The 27610-nt window shown below is 40.1% G+C and overlaps 1 protein-coding gene across 1 annotated transcript in view; it reads left to right on the top strand.

Annotated features, from left to right (window-relative positions):
- Positions 1–12954: 12954 nt before the first annotated feature.
- Positions 12955–27610, top strand: part of MAML2 (mastermind like transcriptional coactivator 2) — a 367004-nt gene continuing 352348 nt past the window's right edge. Inside the window, exon 1 of the mRNA XM_002822372.6 lies at positions 12955–15073. Coding sequence (XP_002822418.3) covers positions 14561–15073 — 513 coding nt within the window. The 5' untranslated portion in view covers positions 12955–14560. The remainder of the gene's footprint in view (positions 15074–27610) is intronic.

Genomic DNA, 27610 nt, shown 5'->3' with positions numbered 1-27610 from the left:
TGTAAATACTGTATGTAAAACTGTTACAAGTGACAGTTGTGTGTAAATTTTAAATGTACTGATAAATATTGTCATATACATAATAATTTAAAATTATAATTAGATATCCCTGGCATTCCTTAAACGCTTCTCATTTCTTCTTTTTCCCCTCCTTTTCAACTTTTTCCCTTGCCCCTTTTTTCCCCACCCCTTAAATTGATGTTTCTCAAAACATGGCCCTAAACTACCTATGTCAGAATTACCTAGAAGTTTTTGAAAAGTGTATAATCCCCTAGCCTCATCCCAGATTTATTGAATGACAATCCTTGTGGATGTTAAACATCAAATATTTTTAGCATTGGTGATTCTTAAATAGATAAAACTTTGAGGATCACTGCTAAAAAGTACCCATTAACACTGAATTCTGTCCTCATCCTCTCATAGTTTCCTTGGCAAATCAATTCCCTTCTGCAGTTGTAGCTACTACTTCTGAGTAGAAGATTCCAAACTTCTCTTATATTCTGACCTCTTTGCCACACTTCATTTCCACAATTCCTACTGTTTTCATCAGTAGGTCCATCAGGTGTTGTAAGAGAGTAGTCTTCACTATTAAAATAAGTAGTCTTCACTGTTAAAACCCTCCAAATGTTTAGTAAAGAATTATGAGAGCAGCATTTTTAGGTGGAGAGGATGGCAGAGTAATACTAACTGCAATGTCTGTGAGTTTCACTTTCCAAGTTTTTTTTTTTTTTTCTTGCCAAAGCTGCGTCCTAGCCACACCATTTAAATCTCAGAAACAGCATACTCTATACTGTTTAAAAGTATAGGCTTAAATATTTGCTTTGCCACTTACTAGCAGTAGAATTTGGGAGCAAGCTATTTTATTTCTCTTAGCCTAAGTTTTCTCATCTGTAAAGTAGGAACTAAAACAGTAATAATAATTAGGGTTTTGATTATGGAGATTAGATATGTAATACGTTTTAAGCATTTAGTATAGGACCTAGCAATTAGTAAGTGATTGATTAATCTTAGCTGTTACTTGCAATAAAAGCAAGTAACCTCCTATCTTAGTATAGCTGAGATAGATTTTAATTGTCCTAGCTGTGTGTGGTGGTACACAGCTGTAGTCACAGCTACTTGGGAGGCTGAGGTGGTAGAATTGCCTGAGCCAAGGAGTTCAAGGCCAGCCTGAGCAAGATAGTGAGACCCTGTCTCTTAAAATAATTTTTTTAATTTTTAATTTTCCAAAAGAAATTTAATAAATAATAAAGGGATATGAAGAAAGGTAATATGAAAAACATAAAAACAGTCAAACTTTTAAAGTATAGGTTTCTAATCCTAGAGTACTTTACTTATATCTAATAAAATCTATCTAAGTACTAGGCCAAAGAAAATTCCTAAGTAGTCCCTAGGCTATTTCCCCTTCTGTTATGTGCTTCCATCTTTCCTGAGAAGGAGATCCAGTCAGATATCATAGGGTTATAAAAAAGAGTTTCATGGCCTTCAAGGTGTAGAAGGAAAATGCACTTCTCACATTCCCTTCTGTAGGTCCCTATCACCACAAAAGTCAGGGTCACCAGGATCCTCTCTCATTTCACTGAAGATTAAAACACAGTTCATAAACAGAGTCAAGAAAATAGTATGTCATTAATCCCCTCACTGAAGTAAATACTTTGAACTCTATATGTCTGAAACTGAAATCATGATCTCTTTCCCTCGCGCAAACAACCTGCAAAAGAGCCTGCCATTATTCTACTCTGTCAACTTTGAAATCTCTAAATCATTCTTGACCCCTCTCTTAACTTGTTACACTTTGTTCTTTACTCTTCATCTTCATTGCTGTCACTCAGATTTGGGCCCTCATGACCTAAATTGTTATCACAGACCCATAACTAGTTGCTGAACTATTCTAGAATGAATGTTTTACCAATTTTGTTAAAATACACCTTAGATCAGTTCAGTTCCCTGCTCCAAAACCTTTAGCAACTTTCCATTACATGTCAAATGATTGTTCAATTCTTTAACCAGTATTTTATAATTTTTGTTCTCTGAACTCAGCCTCTTTGGTTCAGTCTTAGCTCTCTCTGTTCTCCTAAAAATACTCAGGTTGTAGTCAAATCCCATATTTTCTTGTCACGTCACTTTGATGGACTGTTCTCTCTTACTGAAAACTCTTGCCACCAACTCTTTGCCTACCAAATCTGTTTTTCCAGGACAACTTAAATGCCAGTCTTTACTGCTTACCTCAACTAACCATGACCTATCTTCTGAACCCTCATAACAGTGTCTGTACCTCTTTGGCACTTATTACTGATTGTTATTGGTGTATTACTACTGAACTGTATTCTCCTTAGGGGCAGGAAAAGTATCTTTTAAAAAACATTGTACCTAGACAGTCATTAGCAGACCCTTTGATATATATGTTCAACAAACTTTTTATTAAGTTATTGCGGTTACTACATTTCTACTGTAAGCATGATAATATAAAAATTATAATTTAAAACAGTTATAAAATTAATAATATTCGCTTTGATCTCTTTCCAATGCTTTCTATGAGTTAGAAATGCTTATTTGAAGTTAAGTTCCTGTTTATCATAAAAAGATTTTTGTTCACAATTACCATGAAATGAACTTATCCTAATTGTGTCTGTAGTTTGCAAAGGCCCAGTTTGTCTTCATTGCTTTGAGTAAAATAACTAGCTTTTCTATTGTATATGCAGAAATATGGTCAACTTGAAGAATATCTCAATTTTGCGGATTACTTTCAAGAAGAGAAGTTTGAGTTGTAACACATTTCCATCAGAGAAGATTTTTTAAATTCCTGTAAATGTGAAGATCATGATTCTTGTTTTTCTGTATCATGTGACATGTTTGTACATTTTATCTATATCTTCATGGCAAAATATTTTGTTTAAAACGTGATTATCTTAATTCCTGTGAAGTGGCACTCTACACTCTAATTAAACTTTTATCTGATGTACATAAAAGCATTATCTTAATTTTTAAGTCTGTAAATATATTTTAAAGTTATATAATAATGGCTTTATAACAGATGACTGTCAAGTCAATGAGCTGTTCATATCCTGTCAGTTTAGTCAAAATATATTGTATTTTAAAAATGTATTTAGACTAACATCTACATGTATTTTTACTGAATTCCTGTCCAGATCTGTTTATTATCCTTTTACAGTATTAAGTGATTTTCACTAATATATTTTTTACTGCTATTATCTAAATCAGTGGGCTATGGAAGAAACCTCAATATATCATTCAGTTCAATCCCATTGCTTCAGAATCAGATCATAGCATATCTATTCTAAGTAGAGGAATGCTTTTTTCCTTTTCTTGAAAGTTTCTCTTTCAAATAGATTTCAGGCCTCTAGAGTCTTTCAACCCTCACATTCAGGAATAATTTTATGTAAATTTTCATGCTTTATAATGTTCTTACTTTTTTCTATTCAATTTTGTCTATATATTGATGATTAAGACGTATTTTATTTATTTTTATCCATAGCTTTTTCCATATGAGTATGTATCTTAGGGTCAGAACTGCTGAAAGAGACAAACTCAGCCCAAAACACTTGGAAAGCATATTTTGGTATCTGCATTGCTTTGCACATCTAAATTTTCCCATAAAGTAATAAAGTAAAATGGTTGCAGAGTGAACAAATGAACCCTGTCTGTTCTATATTTTTAATTCTTAAAAGTGGTATTCTAGTAGGATCTATCCTTTAGATAATTTTTTCTTAATGGAAGTCTTGGTTGAACTTGGATTGATCTATTATGTGACTCATGGCATGGACCGTAGTGTACGTATCCATAAAAAGCTACATTAAGCTCATATATGGAAATTAGTTAATATTTTCTACAGTTCATTTCCTGAAATTATCGGTATGATTATTGTAAACAAATGGGGTGGAAAAAACTCACAATGTGGTAACAGTACTGATGCTGATGTTTAATGTTTAATGAGGAGTGCATACCTTTTTCAAACATTGTGAAATGGAAATTTCACCTATCTGTATTTTTTTTAATTTGAGATGGAGTTTCGCTCTTGTCACCCAGGCTGGCGTGCAATGGCATGATCTCTACTCACTGCAACCTCCACCTCCCGGGTTCAAGCGACTCTCCCACCTCAACCTCCTGAGTAGCTGGGATTACAGACATGCGCCACCACACCTGGCTAATTTTGTATTTTTTAGTAGAGATGGGGTTTTACCATGTTGGCCAGGCTGGTCTTGGACTCCTGACTTCAGGTGATCCACCCACCTCGGCTTCTCAAAGTCCTTTGATTACAGGCATGAGCCACTGTGTCTGCCCTACATATCTGTGTACTCATTCATATTTCCCTGGCATATGGCAAAATAATTCTTAACTAAGTTCCACGGAATAAAAATAAAGTCGTAATTGAAAGGTGAAGATGAAGGGACAGTGTCCACAAAAAAAGCAAGGCAGAGTTAGAAGTGACAGTCAAGGAGGAAGGGTAAAGGATCACAAATGATTTATAAAAAGGAAGGCCAGAAGAAATGAAAAAAAAAAAGGATCTCTAAAGTATCTCCAATTACCTAGAAGCATCAGTTCTCATATGGGACATTACAGACAAGCTTGAGATGGCTGAAGAGTAATCTTAAAATATATCTCTTACTTTTAACAGCATGCAGTTAATTTGTAAATTAAGGCATTAATAATTCCAAGGACTTATCTGGATCAACCATCTTGTTGGCTTGAAGCACTTTTCCTATTGGAACAGCTGCCTGTTGATCATAAAATGCTTATAGGTAGTTTGTCTGATGTCTAAGGTCATTGCAACCAAGCGTGCTACTTTGTAGGAATTTGGAGAATATAAGAGGCTCTAAGGTCGTGGTAACATCAAAAGAATGGCAAAAAGGCTGTTAGGAAGTGAGAATTAACATGTATTGGGGGCGAAAAGCAAGTAGTTCATAAGAAAATGGAAATGTTGAGAAATAGAATTAACCTTTACAGGTATTAGGACATATTATTTTATCATTATCATCATCATCATCAATATCATTGATTCAATAACAACACAAAAACAGGGTTTTTTCGTTTCTGTTTTTGTTTTTTTGAGATGGAGTCTCTCTCTGTCGCCAGGCTGGAGTGCAGTGGGGCGATCTCACTCACTGCAACCTCCACCTCCCGAGGTCAACCGATTCCCCTGCTTCAGCGTCCCGAGTAGCTGGGACTACAGGTGTGCACCACCACACCCAGCTAATTACAAAAATAGTTTTTAAGCTCATTTATTTCACATATTTCACATGACTGTAAATTTTTTAGTTGGCCATTTATTACTACCGTGTTAGGTGCTTTAGTGCTAGGTAGCTATTGATAGCAGAGATGATGAGGAAGACAGAAATGGACAAGTAAAAGGGAAGTAATTCTAGAAAGAAATCACAGGGTTATACAGAAGCATTAGGGTTATGAAGAGAGGGAACAAAACCATAAGACAGGAAAAAACAAGGGAAAAGAAATGTTTATTGTACAGGCAGTTGGATGCAATTGGCCACATTTCCTGACTTGTCTGCTCATATTCAGATGAGTAGATCTATATAATACTCATTCCCAGGAGGTATTATAGGACTTACTTAGACTCCAGAGTGTTCACTGAGGGATAAACTGCAGGCTTTGAGCAGCTTTGAGCTACTTTGGAGATAGTTTGGCTCCCCCATAACTCCTTTCATACCTGCTATTGAGGCAGCCAGACTAGTGACTAAGGTGGAAGTCAGTCTTTTTTCTTCAACTTTTATTTTAACTTCTGGGATACATGTGTAGGATGTGTAGGTTTGTTACATAGGTAAATGTGTGCCATGGTGGTTTGCTGCACAGATCATCCCATCACCTAGGTTTTAAGCCCAGCATCCATTAGCTATTCTTCCTAATGCTCCCCATCCCCCAACCCAACCACCAACAGGCTCCAGTGTGTGTTGTTCCCCACCATGTGTCCATATGTTCTCATCATTCAGCTCCCACTTACAAGTGAGATGGTGCGATGTTTGGTTTTCTATTCCTGCATTAGTCTGCTGACGAAAATGGCTTCCAACTCCGTCCATGTTCCTGCAAAGGCCATGATCTCATTTCTTTTTATGGCTGCATAGTATTCCCTGGTGTATATGTACCACATTTTCTTTATCCACTCTATCATTGATGGGCATTTAGGTTGATTCCATGTTTTTGCTATTGTGAATAGTGCTGCAGTGAACATACATGTGCACATATCTTTATAATAGAATGATTTATATTCCTTTGGGTATGTACCCAGTTACAGGATTGCTGGGTCAAATGGTATTTCTGCTGGGTCAAATGGTATTTCTGCCTCTAGGTCTCTGAGGAATCACCACACTGTCTTCCACAATGACTGAACTAATTTACACCAACAGTGTAAAAGCATTCCTTTTTTCTCCACAACCTCGCCAGCATCTGTTGTTTTTGTTTTGTGGGTTTTTTTGTTTGTTTGTTTTTGTTTTTACTTTTACCTAATAGCCCTTCTGACTGGCATGAGATGGTATCTCATTGTGGTCTGGATTTGCATTTCTCTAATGATCAGTGATGTTGAGCTTTTTTCATATGTTTGTTGGCTGCATAAATGTCTTCTTTTGAGGAGTGTCTGTTCATGTCCTTTGTCCACTTTTTAATGGGGTTGTTTGTTTTATTCTTTTAAATTTGTTTAAGTTCCTTGTAGACTCTGGCTATTAGACCTTTGTCAGATGTATAGATTGCAAAAATTTTTTCTCATTCTGTAGGTTGTCTGCTTACTCTGATGACAGTTTCTTTTGCTATGCAGAAGCTCTTTAGTTAATTAGATCCCATTTGTCAAGTTTTGCTTTTTTGCAATTGCTTTTGGTGTTTTCATCATGAAATCTTTGCCTGTGCCTATGTCCTGAATGGTATTGCCTAGATTTTCTTCTAGGGTTTTTATAGTTTGGGATTTTACATTTAAGTCTTCAATCCATCTAGAGTTCACCACTCCTGTTCAATATAGTGTTGGAAGTTCTGGCCAGGGCAATCAGGCAAGAGAAAGAAATAAAGAGTATTCAAATAGGAAGAAAGGAAGTCAAATTATCTTTGTTTGCAGATGACATGATTCTATGTCTAGAAAACCCCATTGTCTCAGCCCAAAAGCATCTTAAGCTGATAAGCAACTTAAGCAAAGTCTCAGAATACAAAATCAACATGCAAAGATTGCTAGCATTCCTATACACCAACAACAGGCAAGCAGAGAACGAAATCATGAATGGACTCCCATTCACAATTGCTACAAAAAGAATAAAATACCTAGGAATACAGCTAACAAAGGAAGTGAAGGACCTCTTCAAGGAGGACTACAAACTACCGCTCAAAGAAATCAGAGAGGACACAAATGGAATCCATGCTCATGGATAGGAAGAATCAATATCGTGAAAATGGCTATACTGCCCAAAGTAATTTATAGATTCAATGCTATTCCCATTAAACTACCATTAACATTCTTCACAGAATTAGAAAAAACTATTTTAAAATTCATATGGAACCAAAAGAGAGCCTGAATAGCCAAGACAATCCTGAGCAAAAAGAAAAAGGCTGGAGGCCTCACGCTACCCAACTTCAAACTATACTACAAGGCTACAGTAACCAAAACAGCATGGTACTGGTACAAGAACAGACGCATAGACCAATCGAACAGAATAGAGAACTCAGAAATACGACCACCCACCTGCAACCATCTGATCTTCAATAAACCTGACAAAAACACCCAAGTGAGGACGGATTCCCTACAAAATAAATTATGCTGGGAGACTTGGCTAGCCATATGCAGAAAATTGAAACTGGACACCTTCCTTACACCATGAAGTCAGTCTTGAATTAGAGTTCTGGTCTATTACTTCCTAGTTATATGAACCAGAACCAGTACTTTAATTTTCATGAGCCTTAGTTTTTCTCATTTATAGATGGAGTTATAGTATCTCTCAGGATTGTTTGTGGATTAAGAGGGATAATATATGAGAAGTGCTGTGGCATAACAGTAATTTTTTAATTGCAACTGATGAAAACAGAAATGAAGATGATGATGATGTCAACTTGAAATTAAATGTCTGTTTAAGGGTAAATGTGTACAAAAAAAGACACTCCAAAGAAGTGTCCTATACCACTGGAATATACTATGAATATTAAATTCCTGCTTCACAATTTAAGATATGTCTATGTCTAGCAGAGTAGTTAAAGTTTACATCATTTAGTAATAGCTGATTTGACTTAGGACTGCATGTTATTAATCAAATCCCATGTTACTGAAGGGCTACAGAGTGAATGGAATGGTTTCAGTTTAAATATTACATGTTTCTTTTATGCTGAATGTAAAATATCCACAATAGTATAAAGAAGATATTGTCTGATGAAGACAACTTTTTTAAAACTAAACTTTTAAAAATAAAAGTTTTCTATTTTTGTCCTCTTTAATGACACCTCATGACAGTTCTCCATTCAAATCCTCTTTATCTAACAAATATATATTTCTGCTTTTCTCATGAGTAGTGAGGATGTTAGCCTTGGAAGGAACAGATAGAGATAGAAGTATGTTCCAATGAAGGCTGGGCAGAGTGGCTCATGCCTGTGATCCCAGCACTTTGTGAGGCCAGGGCGGGCGGATCACAAGGTCAGGAGATTGAGACCGTCCTGGCTAACACAGTGAAACCCTGTCTCTACTAAAACTACAAAAAATTAGCCGAGCGTGGTGGCGCGCGCCTGTAATACCAGCTATTCAGGATGGTGAGGCAGGAGAATCACTTGACCCTGGGAGGTGGAGGTTGCAGTGAGCTGAGATCGCGCCACTGCACTCCTGCCTGGGTGACAGAGCAAGACTAGATCTTTAAAAAAAAAAAATTGAGGCAATAATTAATAGCTTACCAACGAAAAAAGTCCAGGACCAGATGGATTCACAGCCGAATTCTACCTGAAGTACAAGGAGGAGCTGGTACCATTCCTTCTGAAACTATTCCAATCAACAGAAAAAGAGGAAATCCTCCCTAACTCATTTTATGAGGCCAGCATCATCCTGATACCAAAGCCTGGCAGAGACACAACCAAAAAAGAGAATTTTAGACCAATATACTTGATGAACATTGATGCAAAAATCCTCAATAAAATACTGGCAAACCGAATCCAGCAGCACATCCAAAAGCTTATCCACCATGATCAAGTAGGCTTCATCCCTGGGATGCAAGCCTGGTTCAACATACGCAAATCAATAAACGCAATCCAGCACATAAACAGAACCAAAGTCAAAAACCACATGATTATGTCAATAGCTGCAGAAAAGGCCTTTGACAAAATTCAACAACGCTTCATGCTAAAAACTCTCAATAAATTAGGTATTGATGGAACGTATCTCAAAATAATAAGAGCTATCTATGACATACCCACAGCCAATATCATACTGAATGGACAAAAACTGGAAGCATTCCCTTTGAAAACTGGCACAAGACAGGGATGCCCTCTCTCAACACTCCTATTGAACATAGTGTTAGAAGTTCTGGCCAGGGCAATCAGGCAGGAGAAGGAAATAAAGGGCATTCAATTAGGAAAAGAGGAAGTCAAATTGTCCCTGTTTGCAGATGACATGATTGTATATCTAGAAAACCCCATTGTCTCAGCCCAAAATCTCCTTAAGCTGATAAGCAACTTCAGCAAAGTGTCAGGATACAAAAATCAATGTGCAAAAATCACAAGCATTCTTATCCACCAATAACAGACAGAGAGCCAAATCATGAGTGAACGCCCATTCACAGTTGCTTCAAAGACAATAAAATACCTAGGAATCCAACTTACAAGGGATGTGAAGGACCTCTTCAAGGAGAACTACAAACACAGCTCAATGAAATAAAAGAGGACATAAACAAATGGAAGAATATTCCATGCTCATGGATAGGAAGAATCAATATTGTGAAAATGGCCATACTGCCCAAGGTAATTTATAGATTCAATGCCATCCCCATCAAGCTACCAATGACTTTCATCACAGAATTGGAAAAAACTACTTTAAAGTTTATATGGAACCAAAAAAGAGCCCGCATCGCCAAGTCAATCCTAAGCCAAAAGAGCAAAACTGGAGGCATCACACTACCTGACTTCAAACTATACTACAAGGCTGCAGTAACCAAAACAGTATGGTACTGGTACCAAAACAGAGATATAGACCAATGGAAAAGAACAGAGCCCTCAGAAATAATGCTGCATATCTACAACTGTCTGATCTTTGACAAACCTGAGAAAAACAAGCAATGGGGAAAGGATTCCCTATTTAATAAATGGTGCTGGGAAAACTGGCTAGCCATATGTAGAAAACTGAAACTGGATCCCTTCCTTACACCTTATACAAAAATTAATTCAAGATGGATTAAAGATTTACATGTTAGACCTAAAACCATAAAAACCCTAGAAGAAAACGTAGGCAATACCATTCAGGACATAGGCATGGGCAAGGACTTCATGTCTAAAACACCAAAAGCAATGGCAACAAAAGCCAAAATTGACAAATGGGATCTAATTAAACTAAAGAGCTTCTGCACAGCAAAAGAAACTACCATCAGAGTGAACAGGCAACCTACAGAATGGGAGAAAATTTTTGCAACCTACTCATCTGACAAGGGGCTAATATCCAGAATCTAAATGAACTCAAACAAATTTACAAGAAAAAAACAAACAACCCCATCAAAAAGTGGGCGAAGGATATGAACAGACACTTCTCAAAAGAAGACATTTATGCAGCCAAAAAACACATGAAAACATGCTCATCATCATTGACCATCAGAGAAATGCAAATCAAAACCACAATGAGATACCATCTCATACCAGTTAGAATGGCAATCATTAAAAAGTCAGGAAACAACAGGTGCTAGAGAGGATGTGGACAAATAGGAACAATTTTACACTGTTGGTGGGACTGTAAACTAGTTCAACCATTGTGGAAGTCAGTGTGGTGATTCCTCAGGGATCTAGAACTAGAAATACCATTTGACCCAGCCATCCCATTACTGGGTGTATACCCAAAGGATTATAAATCATGCTTCTATAAAGACACATGCACACGTATGTTTATTGCGGCACTATTCACAATAGCAAAGACTTGGAACCAACACAAATGTCCAACAATGATAGACTGGATTAAGAAAATGTGGCAAATATACACCATGGAATACTATGCAGCCATAAAAAAGGATGAGTTCATGTCCTTTGTTGGGACATGGATGAAGCTGGAAACCATCACTCTCAGCAAACTATCACAAGGACAAAAAACCAAACACCACATGTTCTCACTCATAGGTGGGAATTGAACAATGAGAACACATGGACACAGGAAGGGGAACATCACACATCGGGGACTATTGTGGGGTGGGGTGAGGGGGGAGAGATAGCATTAGGAGATATGCCTAATGCTAAATAACGAGTTAATGGGTGCAGCACACCAATGTGGCACATGTATACATATGTAACAAACCTGAACGTTGTGCCCATGTACCCTAAAACTTAAAGTATAATAATAATAAAATTTAAAAAAAGAAATAAAACAAATTATAAAACAAACAAAAAATCTGAGTGTATTTGTCCCCATTTCCAAGCTAACAGGATTGGTGAAAATAAAATGGACTAAAGTAGGCTAGCCTATAGGGAACTAAATTGCAAATAAATCCAGTATTGAGATGTTTGCCTTGATTTTGCCTATTTCTATCCATAGCTCAGTTTGAAACGACTATATTCATGAAATGCCAGAGTTTGTTTAGATTACTGAAGGTATATTGAGACCTCAAATCCAAATGACTTCCAAATTAGGATACCGAGAATATTTTTGGTCCTGACTGTTGCAGTATTGTGCTCACCTTAATTTAATTCTTCGTAATTGAAAATAACAAGCAGAATCCGCAATAAGATTTTTTTTTTTTTTTTTTTTTTTTTTTTTTTTTGGAGACAGAGACTCGCCCTGTTGCCCAGGTTGGAGCGCAGTGGCGTGATCTTAGCTCACTGCAACCTCCGCCTCCTGGGTTCCAGCAATTCTCCTGTCTCAGCCTCCTGAGTAGCTGGGATTACAGGCATATGACACCACGCCCAGCTAATTTTTGTAGTTTTAGTAGAGCTGGGGTTTCACCATGTTGGCCAGGCTGGTCTTGAACTGTTGAACTCAGGTAATATGCCTGCCTTGGCCTCCCAAAGTGCTGGGATTACAGGCGTAAGCCATCGTGCCTGGCCAAGATTGGATATTTTAAAGGTTGGATCACTTGAAAATGAGGGGACGATGATCTGTGTGAGATCTATTTGGTTTCTATTATTAAACTTCTTGAAACTCAGAGCCAGGTGCAGTAGTGGTGAGTACCTGTAGTTCCAGCTACTCAGGAGGCTCAAGTGGGAGGATCACTTGAGCCCAGGAGTTCAACTCCAGCCTGGGCAACATAACAAGACTCCATTAAAAAAAAAAAATTTTTTTTTTTTGAAATTCAGCTGCTACACAATGACTTTCCTCATTGTATATGTGCACCAGGTAGCTAAGGCTACCTCAGGTCTTATATTTGGTTTTTCATAGGCAATCATGCATTGCCAAATAAAAGCCTTTTTTTCTAGAACTGGTATCGATAATTGTATCATTCTCATAAAATATTTTATTTATCCCAACTAATTTGCCTGTGATCACCCAGACTCACTTATCCAGAGACACACAAATGGGCAGGCAGGTAGACAAACGCTACACCTGCCTGCCCTTTAGGAGCTAACAATGTGATTACCTCTCCTCTCCACCCGCAAACCCTTCCGCCCTCAACACACACATTCATATCTTCCTTATTCTATTAATGAACATTTCCTCGGTGCTCACACAGCTCGTGCTAGGTTGCTCAGTGGTGTCATTTACAATATACTGAAAAATGAAAATGATATCCTCAGCGGGGCGTAATGTAGGGCTGAAAGGGAAAACACATTCCTGGCCCGGAATTTCTTAAACATTTAGAGCTGGTGAAATGGTTGTGTAGAGGTTGGGGAATTTCCCCAGCCTTCCCCGCTTAACCGAGTCTGAGGCTGAGCTGAGCCAGGGCAGCTGAGATGCGCAGGGCTTGGGATTTACCTCTTCAGCCACTGGGAGGCCCTCTGCGTTCCCCTTTCCCCGGTGCCTGACTGCGATTACTCACTCGCGCAGTGGCACCAGCCTTCCACCAGGGAGCCTCGAACGAGCTCTCCCGCCCTCTCCCCGCCCCCCCACCCCCATCTGCAGCTTGCTGGCTCTCTCTTTCTCCCTCTCTGTCTCACTCTCTCTCTTTCTCTCCCTCTCCTATCGGAGCACAATGAAAGCCTGTGTATCGCCGTGACTCCGGGCGGGAGCCAGTGTCAGCAAAGCGGCTAACAACAGACGAGAAAGAGAAAGGAAAATACAAGCTACTTTTTTTTTTCCATCTATAAAGCGGAGCAAACACAGGAGATAGAACCACATTGCTTATTGCGAGTCCAGACCCTCAGATCCACTGGCCGGGGATGGAATGTACAAAAGTGGACAGAAAAGTGGCTGGACATGACTCGGTGCAATTTGCTGGAAGTTTGTAAGTTTGACCATCGTTTGTAAATTACTCTCGGAAGAGTTTGTCTCTCTTGATACTGTATTAGAATAGAGCCGGGGGTGAGGAATAGAAACGTAAGCGGGAAAGAAAAAAATGTGTTGAAGGATCTCTCTCAGTGGCTAGCGACTTAAGATTGCTTTTCATTTAAGGCTAGGAAACCTTAGAGGGAGTGAGGATTTTACCGGTGATTGGATTAGCTGAAGAAAAAAGCATGGTCCAAAAGTCCAATTACTGACATTGTTAACAGTTGAAAAGCTGTCTCCCTCTTTTGGGAGAAGACAACATCCTACAGTACCCCAAAGAGGAGAAAACACCGGAGCGAAAGGAAAGGGAGGAAAAATTAAAAGCCAAAAGACAGTCTCCCTTGATTTTTGCACATTTTGAACAGTGACTTAAACATCTTCTGAAACAGCACTGTTTTGTTTTGTTTTGGTTTTTTATTTAACCTGAGGAAAAGTCAAGGCTGCTGGTTACATAGACATGGTAGAAATGTGTTTCTCTGCAGAAACATCCCCATAAAGAATTGTCGGAAACAACTAGGTGAGGGGGAGTCCTCTCTATTAATACCTCTCTCAATACCTTTTGCTGTGTGTTTCTCTGTCTCTTGCTGGACAATCCCTGAATTCTTGATCTAACCCCTAGATCGTGTGTTTACAAAGTACCTAGTGGCTCTTGTCAGCTTGGTGGGGGGAAAAAATCCACCAACTCTGTCCAACTTCTCCAGAGCTGTCAAATGCAATTAGAGTAAGTTAATCAGGGTTTGTTTCCAACTTATCCTCCCCCCAGTTGGTTTCTATTCTTTCTCCCCACCCTCTTTTTACTAACTCCCCTCCCCCACACCTTCTCCACGGCTCCCCCACAACCTCTGAAGACCTCTATTCATGTGGCCCTGAACACTGAGCTCACATTGTCAAAAACAGACTTGCCTGCAATAGCCAGCAGTAACCTCTTTCCACCTCACCATCCCAGAGGCAGCAATCATTGTGTCCAGTAAGATGGGGGACACAGCGCCCCCGCAGGCCCCCGCAGGAGGGCTAGGGGGGGCCTCTGGGGCGGGGCTCCTTGGAGGGGGCTCAGTCACCCCGAGAGTGCACAGTGCTATCGTGGAGCGCCTCCGGGCTCGGATCGCTGTCTGCCGCCAACACCACCTGAGCTGTGAAGGACGCTATGAACGAGGTAGGGCCGAGAGCTCAGACCGGGAAAGAGAAAGCACCTTGCAGCTCCTGAGCCTTGTACAGCATGGCCAGGGGGCAAGGAAGGCTGGCAAACACACCAAGGCCACCGCCACTGCTGCCACCACTACAGCCCCTCCACCGCCCCCTGCTGCCCCTCCTGCGGCCTCCCAAGCAGCAGCAACAGCAGCCCCACTGCCCCCACCAGACTATCACCATCACCACCAGCAGCACCTGCTGAACAGTAGCAATAATGGTGGCAGTGGTGGGATAAACGGAGAGCAGCAGCCACCCGCTTCAACCCCAGGGGACCAGAGGAACTCAGCCCTGATTGCGGTAAGCACCTGGCTTTCTCATGGTTCTGGCTGTGGTCCTGTGGCCTTTTGTGAGGGTAGAGGTTGCTTTGGCCTAAGGTAGAGTGGATGGCAGTGAAAAAGGCCAAGATGTCACCTGACTACCTCAAAGGCCATTGAGTGTGTTGTTCGGGTGGTTTCATGCGCCTACTCATCATGTTCTGTGGGTGCTCACTCCTGGGTTTTCCTTCGCTTATAGGATATTCCTTAACTGATAAGAAGCCTGAGTTTTCCAGAGGCTCTCTGGGGTCCACATCTTGTAAAAGAAGAGACTACCAGCTGGCAAGATCTGAGCCACTGAGGAAGGTTCTATCTCATGGATCCTCCAGCTTTGGCCAGCCCCCTCTGATTAGGCCCCCAAGCCATTTTTCAGCCCCAAAGCATTTATCAGCCCAGCTGGCCTTTATTAAAGCCTTTTTCTCCTTGCCCCATTTCCCCTCTCCCTTTTGAAGTGACCTCCTTCTTCTTCCCTTAAGAGAACATAAATGGTAAGCTGTAACAAAGAGCAAATTCCCTGAATGTCCCCTCAGTCAAAAACAAAATTTGGGGAAAATATCCCAAAGAGAGACTAGAGAGGCACTATTTCTTAAGAGGCCTACTCTCTGATTCCCTCTAGACTCTCTCACTCCTGAGCCACATCTCGATTCTTTCCCAAGCACTCCAGTCTAATCCAGTAATGCTCACTTAGAGCATTCGTTAAGTGGACAGGCACGAAGCAGCTATTTACACAGATCATCATCCTAGAAAATACCTTGTCTTCAGCCACTCCTGGTGACAGGATATCAAACCCAAAAGTTCTGATTAAGTTTCTGGCTGGAAGTTCTTCCCCAGAGGTGCAGACACACACCATCCCAGAGGAGTATCCCTTGGATCATTGATTCTCAGTGCCAGTCCTGGTCAGGTGACTGCCTGTTGTTTGCAGGCTTCCCCCCAAAGCTGCTGGGCCAGTGGCCTCTGGTGGAAGGTGGAACCCTGCCCTGTGGCCCTGCAGGCTTCCTCCCTTTTGGAGCTCCATGGGACTTCTGGATTCTATGTCCGCTCCAGTTTACCCGGGTTAGCCCTAGCAAAAGCAACAGGAAATGGCCATGCAAGCCCCAAAGCACTCAAAAAGCCCAAAGGAGATGGTGCTATTGTGTCTAACTGCTCCTCCAAAGGAGCTTGATATTGAGCTCTCGGGAGAGGACATCCTCTGGCCAGACGCTCAGGATGGCTCTTTCTGGCTTCCCTTGATCCCTAGCCTGGGTCCATAGTGATGAAGACCCTGGGAATCTCTGGGGAGTAGGATGGTGCTTTTCTCCCCAACCATAAGCACATTTACTTGGGCTACCTAGAAATGGGACTCCTTGAGGCCAGCTTCAGATGAAAAATAACTACCAACAGTCAAACTGCACAGGGTTTACAGTTTCACCCTTGAATAGCACTAGCTTGTGAGGTTGTATTAGAGCTTCGAAGCCTAATATCCTTTTTCTACCACCTGCTCTATTCCCGCTTCTCCCTGGAATTCCCTAGGAAAGCAGTGGGAGGTTGTTTTGTGAAAAAAGAGAGGTTAGGGTAAAGGAGGGGGGTAAAGAGTCGCTCAAATGGAGAGAAGAATGAGGTTTGTATGTATGTGTGTGTCACCAGCATCTGCAGCCAAAAGTATCTAAATGCCTTGATTGTCCCCAGTAAATTTATAATCTGTCTGCAAGTCTCCCAATAATGCGGCTTTGTGTGCTTCACAGTCTCCTGGTAAGTGTTTCTGGGGATGGAACCACGAGTGAGGCACCCGGCCCAACCCTGAGTGGAGAAGACTGATCTCTGCCCGGGGTGCCAAGGCCGGAGCAGGGCCGTGAAGAGCCAGAGTGGGCTTCCCTTGTGGCCTTCACAGCCCAGCCTGTGAAGAAAAGGTGGCATGTTTGCCTCTGGCCTTGTTCTTTGAGCTTCTGCTTTTGTCCAACTTGGAAGTAAGCTGAGACAGCCTTTTTTTTCTAGGGTGTTTCATGATGGGAAATGAAACCAACTTTAGTGGTCGTTGTAACTTTACAGTAGCAATACCCATGCTGGGAGGGAAGTGAGGGAGCAGTGTCTGGCCCTTCCTGACTGAAAGCTTACTGCTACAGAAGCCAGAGCTGGCTGCTGTGCTACCCCTGGCCTAAGAGGGAATCTTTCTCTCTTCTAACCACCAGCCATCTCCTGAGACATTCCCTTAGAGGAGCTCCCTCTCCAGGTGTAGTGATGATGCAGAGAGGCACAGTTTAAGTTAGGAGGGTAAGGGATAGTGTATTTCTAGTAGTTGCTTTTCATTGAAAATATGTGGCATTGCACGGGTTGTTGGAAATTCCCTCTCCATTTTAGCTGCTAAATTTGGCCCGTTGTTACTCAGCACGGTACTCAGAGATGGTGATGCAAGTGCTGTATTAACCTGATAACATTGTGTCCAAAGGGAGGCCTGGGCATTTGGAAGTGATTCACCAAGCCCATTACACTGGCAGGTCTCACTTTACTCGGGCTCCTCTTATTTTTCAGATATGCTATTAATTTTAAAAGGGCCTTTGTTCAGGGTGAGTGTCAGAATTTTTTCTTAATTTTATTGCTACTGTGTCCATAACCAGATTTATGTGACTTGGGTGTGTTGAATGTATAACTTTAATAGTTAATTCGTATGCCATAAGTGGCCATAAATGTCCTTTGGAGAAAGGGAGAAAATATTGATCACCTAAAATCAAATATGTGCTGTGTCCTCAGATGAAAGCTTTGTATCCTGCATACCTTCTAGTACAATGCCTTGAAGACAGTGGGTAATATTTGTTGAATGAAGGTGAAAGGACAACTTCTGTTTGGTGGGGTAATGTTGACTTTCATGGGTATTATACAGCAAGGAATATATAATGTCTGAGTCCTTTCAATAGCCTTAAGTTTCAAGAACAATGCAAGAATAACCTCCAAGCCAGTTCTAATTCTGTCCACATTGAGAGCCTAATTCTACAGCCCTTACTCAGCCAGTTTCTTCATTTAGCTCAAGTACAAGTTCAGGGGAAGCCCCACTGCTGCAGAGACTGCAGGAACAGGGCCTTTCAGAGGGCCCGGATTATAGGGCTTTGAGCAGATCTGCATTTCTAACCACTTGGAGCAGACTTTAGGCACTAACTCATTTTCTGGTGAAGTATGTTTGAATCTTTGAATGAACTGTGAAACTGAATAATTGCTGGTCCATGGAAGAGTAAGATTTAGAGCTTCTGTGGTACATTATTAATCTTTCCCTTTTGCCTGAGACAAGCTCTTTTTCTGTGGCATAGATTGTGTTGCTAGGATCACTAGATAAGTGGTTCCATGTCATCTCTGGCTTCAGAGATTATCTTTTCTCTAATGTTATGTGGAGGAAAGAAAATAGATCAGACAAGGAGCCTACATCCCTTGGTTTTGTGCCTGCTGGATCACCATCTGTGTTACCTAGGACAAGTCACTTAGCAGTCATCTGTGGAACAGAGAGGACAATCATGCTGCCCCAGCTTGTTGAGAGAAGCAAACGAGCGTGTTTTTCTGAACAAGCTTTAGAAAAAATTAAGCACTGCCAAAATGCAATACTAGTGTTAGTAGTAATACACTTCTAAACAATGAATGATAATACTAGTTCTTCTAGGAGTTAAATGTATACTCAGCTTTCAGTTGTTGGTTTTAAATGATGAAATAGCTCTTATTGTAAATAGAGGGATTGGCATTTCAAATTTAGTGCTGTCAAGATAAGACTGACATATCCGTATACTTAAGTGTTCCTGAAGGTCCCAGGAAATCCTAGTGCAATGCTATGAAAGTCTTTGGAGTCTTTGAATGCGTCTACTTTACAGGCCTCTGCACGGACCTGGGAAGCTTTGGAAAGGTGTGTCCCCCAGAACATCTAAGGAATATTAGAAAAGTTGTTTACACAAATGCATGGGAAAGTTAAATATTTTGTCAACAATTGTCTAAAATGTTAATTGTTAGCTTAAGAAAGTCAAACAAGTTAAATCATTGCCAGAGTACCCTGGTTATTTTTAACTGATAATAATCAAGTTTCCAATTGACAATTAAAAAGTTGAGAGCTGTAAGTGGGAGGCCAGATCTGGGTATCTATGGCTGTCTACATGATAAATGTCCTCCTAGGACAGTGATAGGAGTGTTTACATTATTTATATATGCAGCCATCATTTCCTTAAAAACTGACCTATTTTCGTTCTATTTTCTAGAACAAAGTAAAAAAAAAAGGAGAATTCTTATCTATCTAGGACCTTCCTACCATTTATTTCAAGTAAATATAATTATAAGATCTCACAAAGGCAAAAGGGTTCAAGTGGAGAGAGGAGTTAGTATAATACTTTACAAAAAATTGATAAAAACCTTTCTTTGACATCAATCTGATGTTATTATGTAAACCAAGATATCTTGCTTGTTTAGGACAATGTTTGTTTATAGAAGGCATCTGCTTTCTTTGAAATAATATTGGTAGGTGATGTTCATCAAATGTTTCCAAATCTTAATGTTTAATCACTTATGGCTTCTGTATTGTAAACATTTTAAAATACCAATATGTTTAAATATGGGCTTTCAGATGTTGTTAGACAAGCAATTTAAATATGACTAAAAGAGTGGCCATAATTAGCTGTTTTTGTTTTTTTGTTGTTGTTGTTTGTGTTTGTGTTTAGCACTGTTATTTAATCTAAGAAAGCCTGAAAGGGAATCTGAAAACAGTCATCCAGTTCTGCTATCCATGGCAGCTAGGCCTTTCTGAATGGATTCTACTGCTTTCTTGTTCTTTAATCCAGACCCTTATATATGTTTATGTTCACAGGCAGGGCAATGTTTAGTGAAAACAATTCTAAATTTTTTCTTTTGCATTTTCATGCTAATTTCCATCAGACTCCAGCAGGCTTCCTGGGAGAATAAGGAGAAATACAGCTAAAGACATAGTCCCTGCTTACTTACAGCCTCATGGAATGCAAGACCACTTCAATAAAGTAACAGGAAAAGTACTAACCAGGTAGAATGGACCAAAACTGATATAGAAAAATCAGAGGAAGAGAGGAACAAATATTTACTGAGTCCTAGAATGTACAAGGCTTTTAAATTACATATTTTATGTAAGGCCTACAAAAAACAGGTGAGTAATCAATATTTGTCCCATTTTACATATAAGGAAACTGAAGCTTAGAGTAAATTGAATAATTTAATGCATAGATTTTATAGTTAGACCCATGTTCAGGTCCCTATATTATACCTACTAGCTGTATGAATATGAGAAAATAATTTTGTTATTTTCTTGGCATCAGTATTTTCATCTGCAAAATAAAGCTAAAGTTATTTAGCAAAACAGTCAGTATAGTGCCTGATACATAGTAGGTGCTCAAAACATGAGTACCGCTAGTAGTTGGTAGTAGAGAGATTCAAATATAGGCCAGGGATAGCTATATGAGAACATGCGTCACCAGCAGGGCCTGAGAAGAGGGAGAAAATACGAAAATTTGGGATTGGGGTCACTGAGTGCAGGCATGTAAGTTAAGTGTTTGGGGAACAGAGAGCAGTGCTTGACTGAGTGTGGTTGGACATGAGTACTGAAGGGGACAAATGAGATTGATCCACATCCTGGAGGGCCTGGAGGTCCAGTAAGAGCAAATCAGAAGCCCTGGAAAATGGTAGAGCAAGGACGGCTCCGAGGAATCAGCAGCTATGATGCAATAATAATCCTTCATATACTTGAAGACAAGTATTACATTTCCCCTCCAGCAGCCTCTTCTCACAGCGCATTGCCTAAGTGCTCTGCACTACCCATCTTCAAGTCCCTTGAGCTGCTTAATGCCTTGCTATTTACACACTTCTCCCATTCATGGTGAGTTATATACTGCATGACATGCCCTTTGACACTAAAAGGAGATAGTTTTAAAGCACACTAGCTAGACGCAGAAGAGGAAGTAAAAGAAGCAGACCAAGCTATACCTCGCTTCTTAGGTTCACAGGGCCTTCCGGTGCAAACAAGAATTGCCCTGTTGGTGAAAGTGTTTATACTCTCTTGATGTGTAAATCAGTCTTCCCAACAAATGAGTTTGCCTGTATACTAATGTGGAAAAGGTATTCTCATTATTAAAAAAATCATGAACAAAAATTCATGAGAAAAGCATTATTATAGATGGTCTTTGAGATGTACTTATTTCCTTGCTTGTAATACAGATGTGTTACAAATTTTTTACTTGCCTTAAGGTCCAGTTGGATACCAGTTTCCCCCATTTAGTTCTTGTTTACAAGGCAAAGGTAAGGGACCCTAAGGAAAGATGGCAAAGGAGAAAAGCCAACATCTCCTTCCTCCCTCATTCATGGCATGATGCTTGGATGCTGATGGTAGTGAGTGGGCTATTGACCAGCTTCAACCTTGGCCTACACATTTGTGAGAAACAGAGATAAAAGAGCAAAAGCTATTCCACTTCCCTATAGGGACATGAAGAGAGAAGTTCACATATTCTCCACAGGTTGAGGACAACTAGAAAGCTGGACCCTACCATAGCCAAATTACTGAAGGAATGGATATGAAAATGGGCAAATGGCAATACTGACACATGCTACAGCTCTCCAAAGGTCTTAATGTTTTAGCAAAGGTTTTAAACTCTTACGTCAAGATTGTATGCATGGGTCCTTTTTAGAGTTTGGGAAAATATTCATTAATTCAGTAAATAATCTTTGTACAGCTCTTCTGTGCCATGAACTGTGCCAAGAATACATTGATGGACACTTCAGTATAGGCTTTGCCCTCTTTGAATTTACAGTGTAGAAGGGAGGTGAGTGGGGTTAGAAATAGAACTGTTACAGTTGGCTTGTGTAAGGAGGCAAAGAAGCATACCAGTTAAGAGCCTGAGATCTTAACTCTTAACTCTGAGGTGAGACGACCAGATTTCACATCAGCCCTCTAACACTTAGTTGTGTTTTCTTGGATAGGTCAATTAAATTCCCTTGTCTCAGTTTTCTCGACTGTGAAATGGAGTGATAGTAATAGAACTAACATCTTAGAGCTGTTGATTAAATTTAGCAATTGCCTAGCACCTCGTAAAGGCTCAATAAATTTTAGCTGTTATTATTAGTGTGTGAAGTAACATACCTGAATCAGATTCATAGGTTTCTCAGCCCAGAATTCTGCTTCCAGTAATGCATCAGACATTTAGAGGAAGAGCATGGTTTTTCTCTTTAATGTTTACTTAACATGGTTAGTGAAGAGTATCATATTATCAGTTCCCTCAATAGCTGAATATGGAGACATCACTTGGGATAGATTTACATCTCCCTAGAATGTTAAATAGTGTCCTTCTTGAGAATGGGACCAAGTACTACCTCTTCCAATCCTAGGATTCTAGGACTCCTAATCTAGAAGTTGAATAGAGTGAATGTCCACTTGACTCCTTACTTCTAGAATTCAGTCTGGGTTTCCATTCAGTTACCCAGCAAGTGTGGAGTGTGGGCTTAGTAGGTAAATGAGAAATTTCAACCATCTATTGGGAGTTTTGAATCACTGGAACCGAATAGACAAACTTACCAATTTAATTGAATTATTAATTGAAATTAATGAACAATTCTTAAGTGAATTTGGTCCTAGAGGCACAAAAGGTTAGACGCTCCCTACTGTGGAGATTTAAATTTATGCTTTTGAAAGCCAGATCCCTGGCTAAAGTTGCTAACTTACTGCATCTGCAGATGAATAGGCAACACAGATTTGCCCTCTTTCCAACCCTAAGCAGGAGCATGTTGAAATTTCCATGCCTTGATGTGGCTCTCACCTCAGAATCTCTTTACTCAGTACCTCCTCAAGTGCGGTTTTCCATAAAAAACATGAGGAAGATGTTGCCAAGGGTTCAAAGCAAGTTTTATTGATGACAATTCTTAATTGAAAGCATGATGTTTCTATGAAGTGACAGGATTAGAAAACAAATAGTCTCTGTTCTTTAGTAGATTATATTTGGGCAAGGATGGATTTATTGTCCAAACTCAGAGCAAAGCATGTAGTCAAAAATTTTTATCTTTTTTTTTTTTCTGCTTATTCCCCATGATTTAACCTTAGATTCCTCCCCTTTCTTGAGGATAATAATGCTTAGGAAATGTAGTGTCAAACATAGTTGGGTTGTTTTGTTTCTAACAGTGTTCTTGCTTCCTGAGTCATTCTGGCAGATTCATACATTAACATGGAATCATTAACATTTTTGCTTTAAAATTTCTCTTTTGTCAGAAATGTGGCTGAGTTATATTTGTGATTCTTATCCAGCCCTCTAATAACTGTCACCCACATGAAGCCCAACACCTTAAATGCCTCATTGTACAACAGAGTTCTTTTCAGGTAGCTCTCATAGATTTCAGTAGAAAGTTAATTACGTGTCTGCTTCTAAGAAAATTCAGTTAAGGCAAAAGTCGGCTACAACCTCTAATAACTTACCAGGAATCTGTTGGATACACAGTATAATCTCTTAGAGTCCTGATAACCAGGGTGCAAAGAAGTAGCTTAATTGAATACAATATGTACTGTACTGTGTCTTACTTATGTGTAAAATGCTCATTTCTGGAGGTCTCTGGAGTCTAAATTATGTAAAAATAAAAACATTCTCTGGCTAAGCAGCTGAGAAATGAGGATTTTTTGTTGTTGTTGATGTTTCTGTTCACCTAAGTTTCTGATACTTGCTAAACCGGCTAAGGCTTGCGCATTTGATTGCCACACCGCGCTACTTAATTTCAGACAGCACAAAGTATGTGCTAGTGTATTATCCCATTTGGTTGTTTCGCAGAAGTGTTAAAGTGCAAAGTGCAGAGATGAGAGTAAACAGGAAAGAGGAGCTATCCTGACAGAAACAACAGACAGAGGCAATCGTTTAGTAAAATTTGGGCCCAAGTCCTAGAGCCATTGCACCAAAGAGAGCTTCCTTTTCTCCCTTAGATTCTTTGCATGTGGATTTGTTTGCAAGCTCAGTCCCCCAGAGAGTGACTCTGAGCTGTCTTTGTGCTAAATTAAACATTAGTTTTCTCCTTGGGAACCTGATCTTCCATAGACTAGGCAACAATATCTTTCTGAGAGAGCTCCCAGCTAAGCATTTCCCTCAGGAAGACACTGGCTCAGGAGCCCTTTCACCTCTCCGATCTGCTTAGCTAGTGTGAGTGCGTGTTGCATGGGAATTGTTTTGTCTAACCGGGTCTAGAAGCCCTTAAAGTGATGACTTGTACTTTAATCCTTGGTACAATGCTGGAGGACCCATGCTACTTTAGCATATAATAAATGAAAACAGAGTAGCACCCAGATCATGTAAGATTACAACCACACATGGGAAGGAGTTCTGATTGCTCACTGCCTCCCAAATTCTGCACCCACAGCAATGAAAGAGAGTGAGTTGCAAAACAGAAGCCATCTCATTTCTAGCCTTCTCTCATCTCTATTCTGCCCATCCCTCTAGAGGGCCAGTTCATATTAGTCTAAAAATAGGACACTATTCTGCAATTTATAGAGTTGTATGAGCCCTTAGAGAGAAGACAGACCAAATCCTCTTTTCGTAAATGAAGAAATTAAAGCTTTTTTTTTTTTTTTTTTTTTTTTTGAGATGGAGTCTCACTCTTTCGCCCATGCTGTAGTGCAGCAGTGCAATCTTGGCTCACTGCATCCTCCGCCTCCTGGGTTCACGTGATTCCCCTGCCTCAGCCTCCTAAGTAGCTGAGATTACAGGCGCCCACCACCACGCCCAGCTAATTTTTTTCCTTTTTCTTTTTTTTTTTTTTTTTTGTATTTTTAGTAGAGATGGGGGTTTCACCATGTTGGTCAGGCTGGTCTCGAACTCCTGACCTCAAGTGATCCACCCACCTTGGCCTCCAAAAAGTGTTGGGATTATAGGCATGAGGCACTGCGCCTGGCCTTAAAGCTCATTTTTTTTAAAAAAGAGAAAGCCTTCAAGAACCCATAGCAATAGATCTTGGACTAGAGCCCAAGTTTTCCTGACATCTATTCCAGATTATAAAAAGTAGTCATTTGATTAAGGATTTTTAATAAACCTATAAAAAGAACAGGGGAAATTTGGTATTTTTATTAATATTTTGGTAGTAAGAGTAGCATGGAGTTTAGAGCCTGTGGTGGATTGTCTTTTTTGTTTATTGTTTTGAAACAGGGTCTCACTCTGTCACCCAGGCTGGAGTGCAGTGGCACAATCTCTGCTTACTGCAACCTCTGCCTCCTGGGTTCAAGTGATCCTCCCACCCTCGGCCTTCTGAGTAGCTGGGATTGCAGGTGCACACCACCACCCTTGGCTAATTTTAGTATTTTTTTGTTGAGACAGTGTTTTGCCATGTTGTCTAGGCTGGTCTCAAAGTCCAAGGCTCAAAGGATCTGCCCACCTCAGCCTCCCAAAGTGCTGGATTCCAGGCATCAGCCACCATGCCTGGCTGGTAGATTGCTTTTTAAATGATCACAATGATCCCTTCCACCCCACATGCCCCTTTGTAATGGAACTTTGCCACTCCTGGCATCAAAAAAATGGATGCTTTTTTCCCCCTTGAATCTTGATTGGCCTCGTGACTTGCATTATCCAATAACATGACATAAATGACATGTGCTACTTCTGAGGATGGCCTTTATGAAGCCCTCTTGGAACACTGACCTGAGACCAACACGTAAGGAAGCCAGTCTAGCTAACTGGGAGATGAGCATCCACATGCAGAGAACCAAGGTGCCCCGACTCTAATCAGCACCAACTGCCCACACACAAGTGAGGCCGTCTTGGACCCAGCCAATCTTCCAGCTCAATGTGGCCACACAAGTGAGCCCAGGTGAAACCAGCAGAGGAACTGCCCAGCCAATCCACAGAATTATGAGAAATATTGCATCATTGTTTTAAGCCACTAACTTTTGGGGTGGTTTGTAAGTAGCGAAGTTTAACGGAATCAGAGCTGGAAAATTTTAGCATGGAAAATGACTCTGTTTCATTAGCTGTGTTATCTTGTACTGGTTACTTAACATCTTTGAGCCTCATAACTCTGCCTTTCAGGATAATAGTAGCTGTCTCAAAAGGTTGTGGGGATTAAATGAGATAATACAGTTTATGAATGAGCCTACAGTTTTGTTTGGTACATGGCACAGCTTAACAAACATTAGTTTCCCTGCTTTCTCTTTGTCTATTCTCAATGCATTATAATTCATACAAGTTCCCCCTTTGTCAGTTCACATTCACTTCATGTGCATCAACATTCTCCTAGGCTTCCTCAGATCACTGTTCCTCTAAACAGCGATTAATTTTTTCCCTCCTGGATGATGCTGTCATTCCTTCTAACTACCAAATTTCGAGCATTCTTGCTACGCTCCATGGAACACATCTGCCTTAAGTAGTCTACCCTTAAAATAGAAAAGAGTTAACCTCATAAAGATGTCACTCCCTTTGTACCGTTATGCTGCCCTTGGGAGACTCAAACAGCATAGCAAATATATATGGGCAATGTAATTGCATTCGATCTTCTAGGTCACAGAAGACTTTGTTAGCTGGTATAGCAGACGGGGAAAAGTGAGCACATTCCCGTCTTTAAGAGCACTGCTTCTAAATTCTGTCACTCTTTTTGATAGGAAATTACCCTAACAGCCTCATTTTTTCCATCTTAGCCTTCACAACAAATAATAAATAAAGAAGGAGTGATATAGTCATACTGTATTATACCTACTTACTATACTTATTCGTAGTGATACTGTATGAGAGTACTGGTCAGGGGATTGGGTATTGAAGGTTCTAGTGCTGGCTCTGATACTACCTAGTAGGGCAATTTAGTCACGTCCTTTAACTTCCTGGTATTTACTTTGCTTCTTGGAAAAACAGTAAGTGGCACTTGGTATGTGGCTTGTATCACTTCTTAGGCCTCTTTTGGTATGACACACTTTGCGGAGTTCCCTGATATTTTGATTTTGTTTCTCAAATTTCAGTCTCTTCTTACATATATTTATTGAGGAAGAATTGAAAGGAGCAGTGACAAAGTTGGCAATGTTTTGTAGCAGTGAGGAGGGTCTGAAGTTATGTGGGAGATAAGGTCCAGCCATGGCAGAAGGGGGAGGTCCAAGCCGTATTAATTGTTGAATACCCTTCCTAGAAGTAATGAACAAATCACTCCATCTCTGGCCATATTCTGAGGGACTTAGGGTTCCAGTTTGAGAAACACATTTACAGGAGTAGAGTTTGATTCATTAAATTTATTTTTAGAGAGAGTACTGATTTTTTTCCCCCAGATCCTCTCAATTACACTTGTAATATTTCTGTAGGGTAAAGATTCCCAAGTGACTACCCCTTGTGAAATAATTACATGAAACATTAAAAAAAAAAAGGAAAATATTCTGTAGAGCCTCCTACTAAAGAACTGACTAGTCTTTCAGCTATGTACATCCGTCTCTCCATCTGTTTGTCTATCTATTTCTCATATATACCCAACAATTGAAAAGTGCAGATTGATGGATGGGATTTTATATGTGTCACCACTTCATTTTTTAAATATGTGTCTGCTTTAACAGGGAACTATAAAAGAGAGT

The sequence above is a fragment of the Pongo abelii genome, chromosome 9 (genome assembly GCF_028885655.2).
Source record: "Pongo abelii isolate AG06213 chromosome 9, NHGRI_mPonAbe1-v2.0_pri, whole genome shotgun sequence".
In the NCBI taxonomy this organism is placed as follows: Eukaryota; Metazoa; Chordata; class Mammalia; order Primates; family Hominidae; genus Pongo; species Pongo abelii.
Note: the sequence above shows the minus strand (reverse complement) of the source record. Positions and strands in the feature narration are given on the sequence as shown.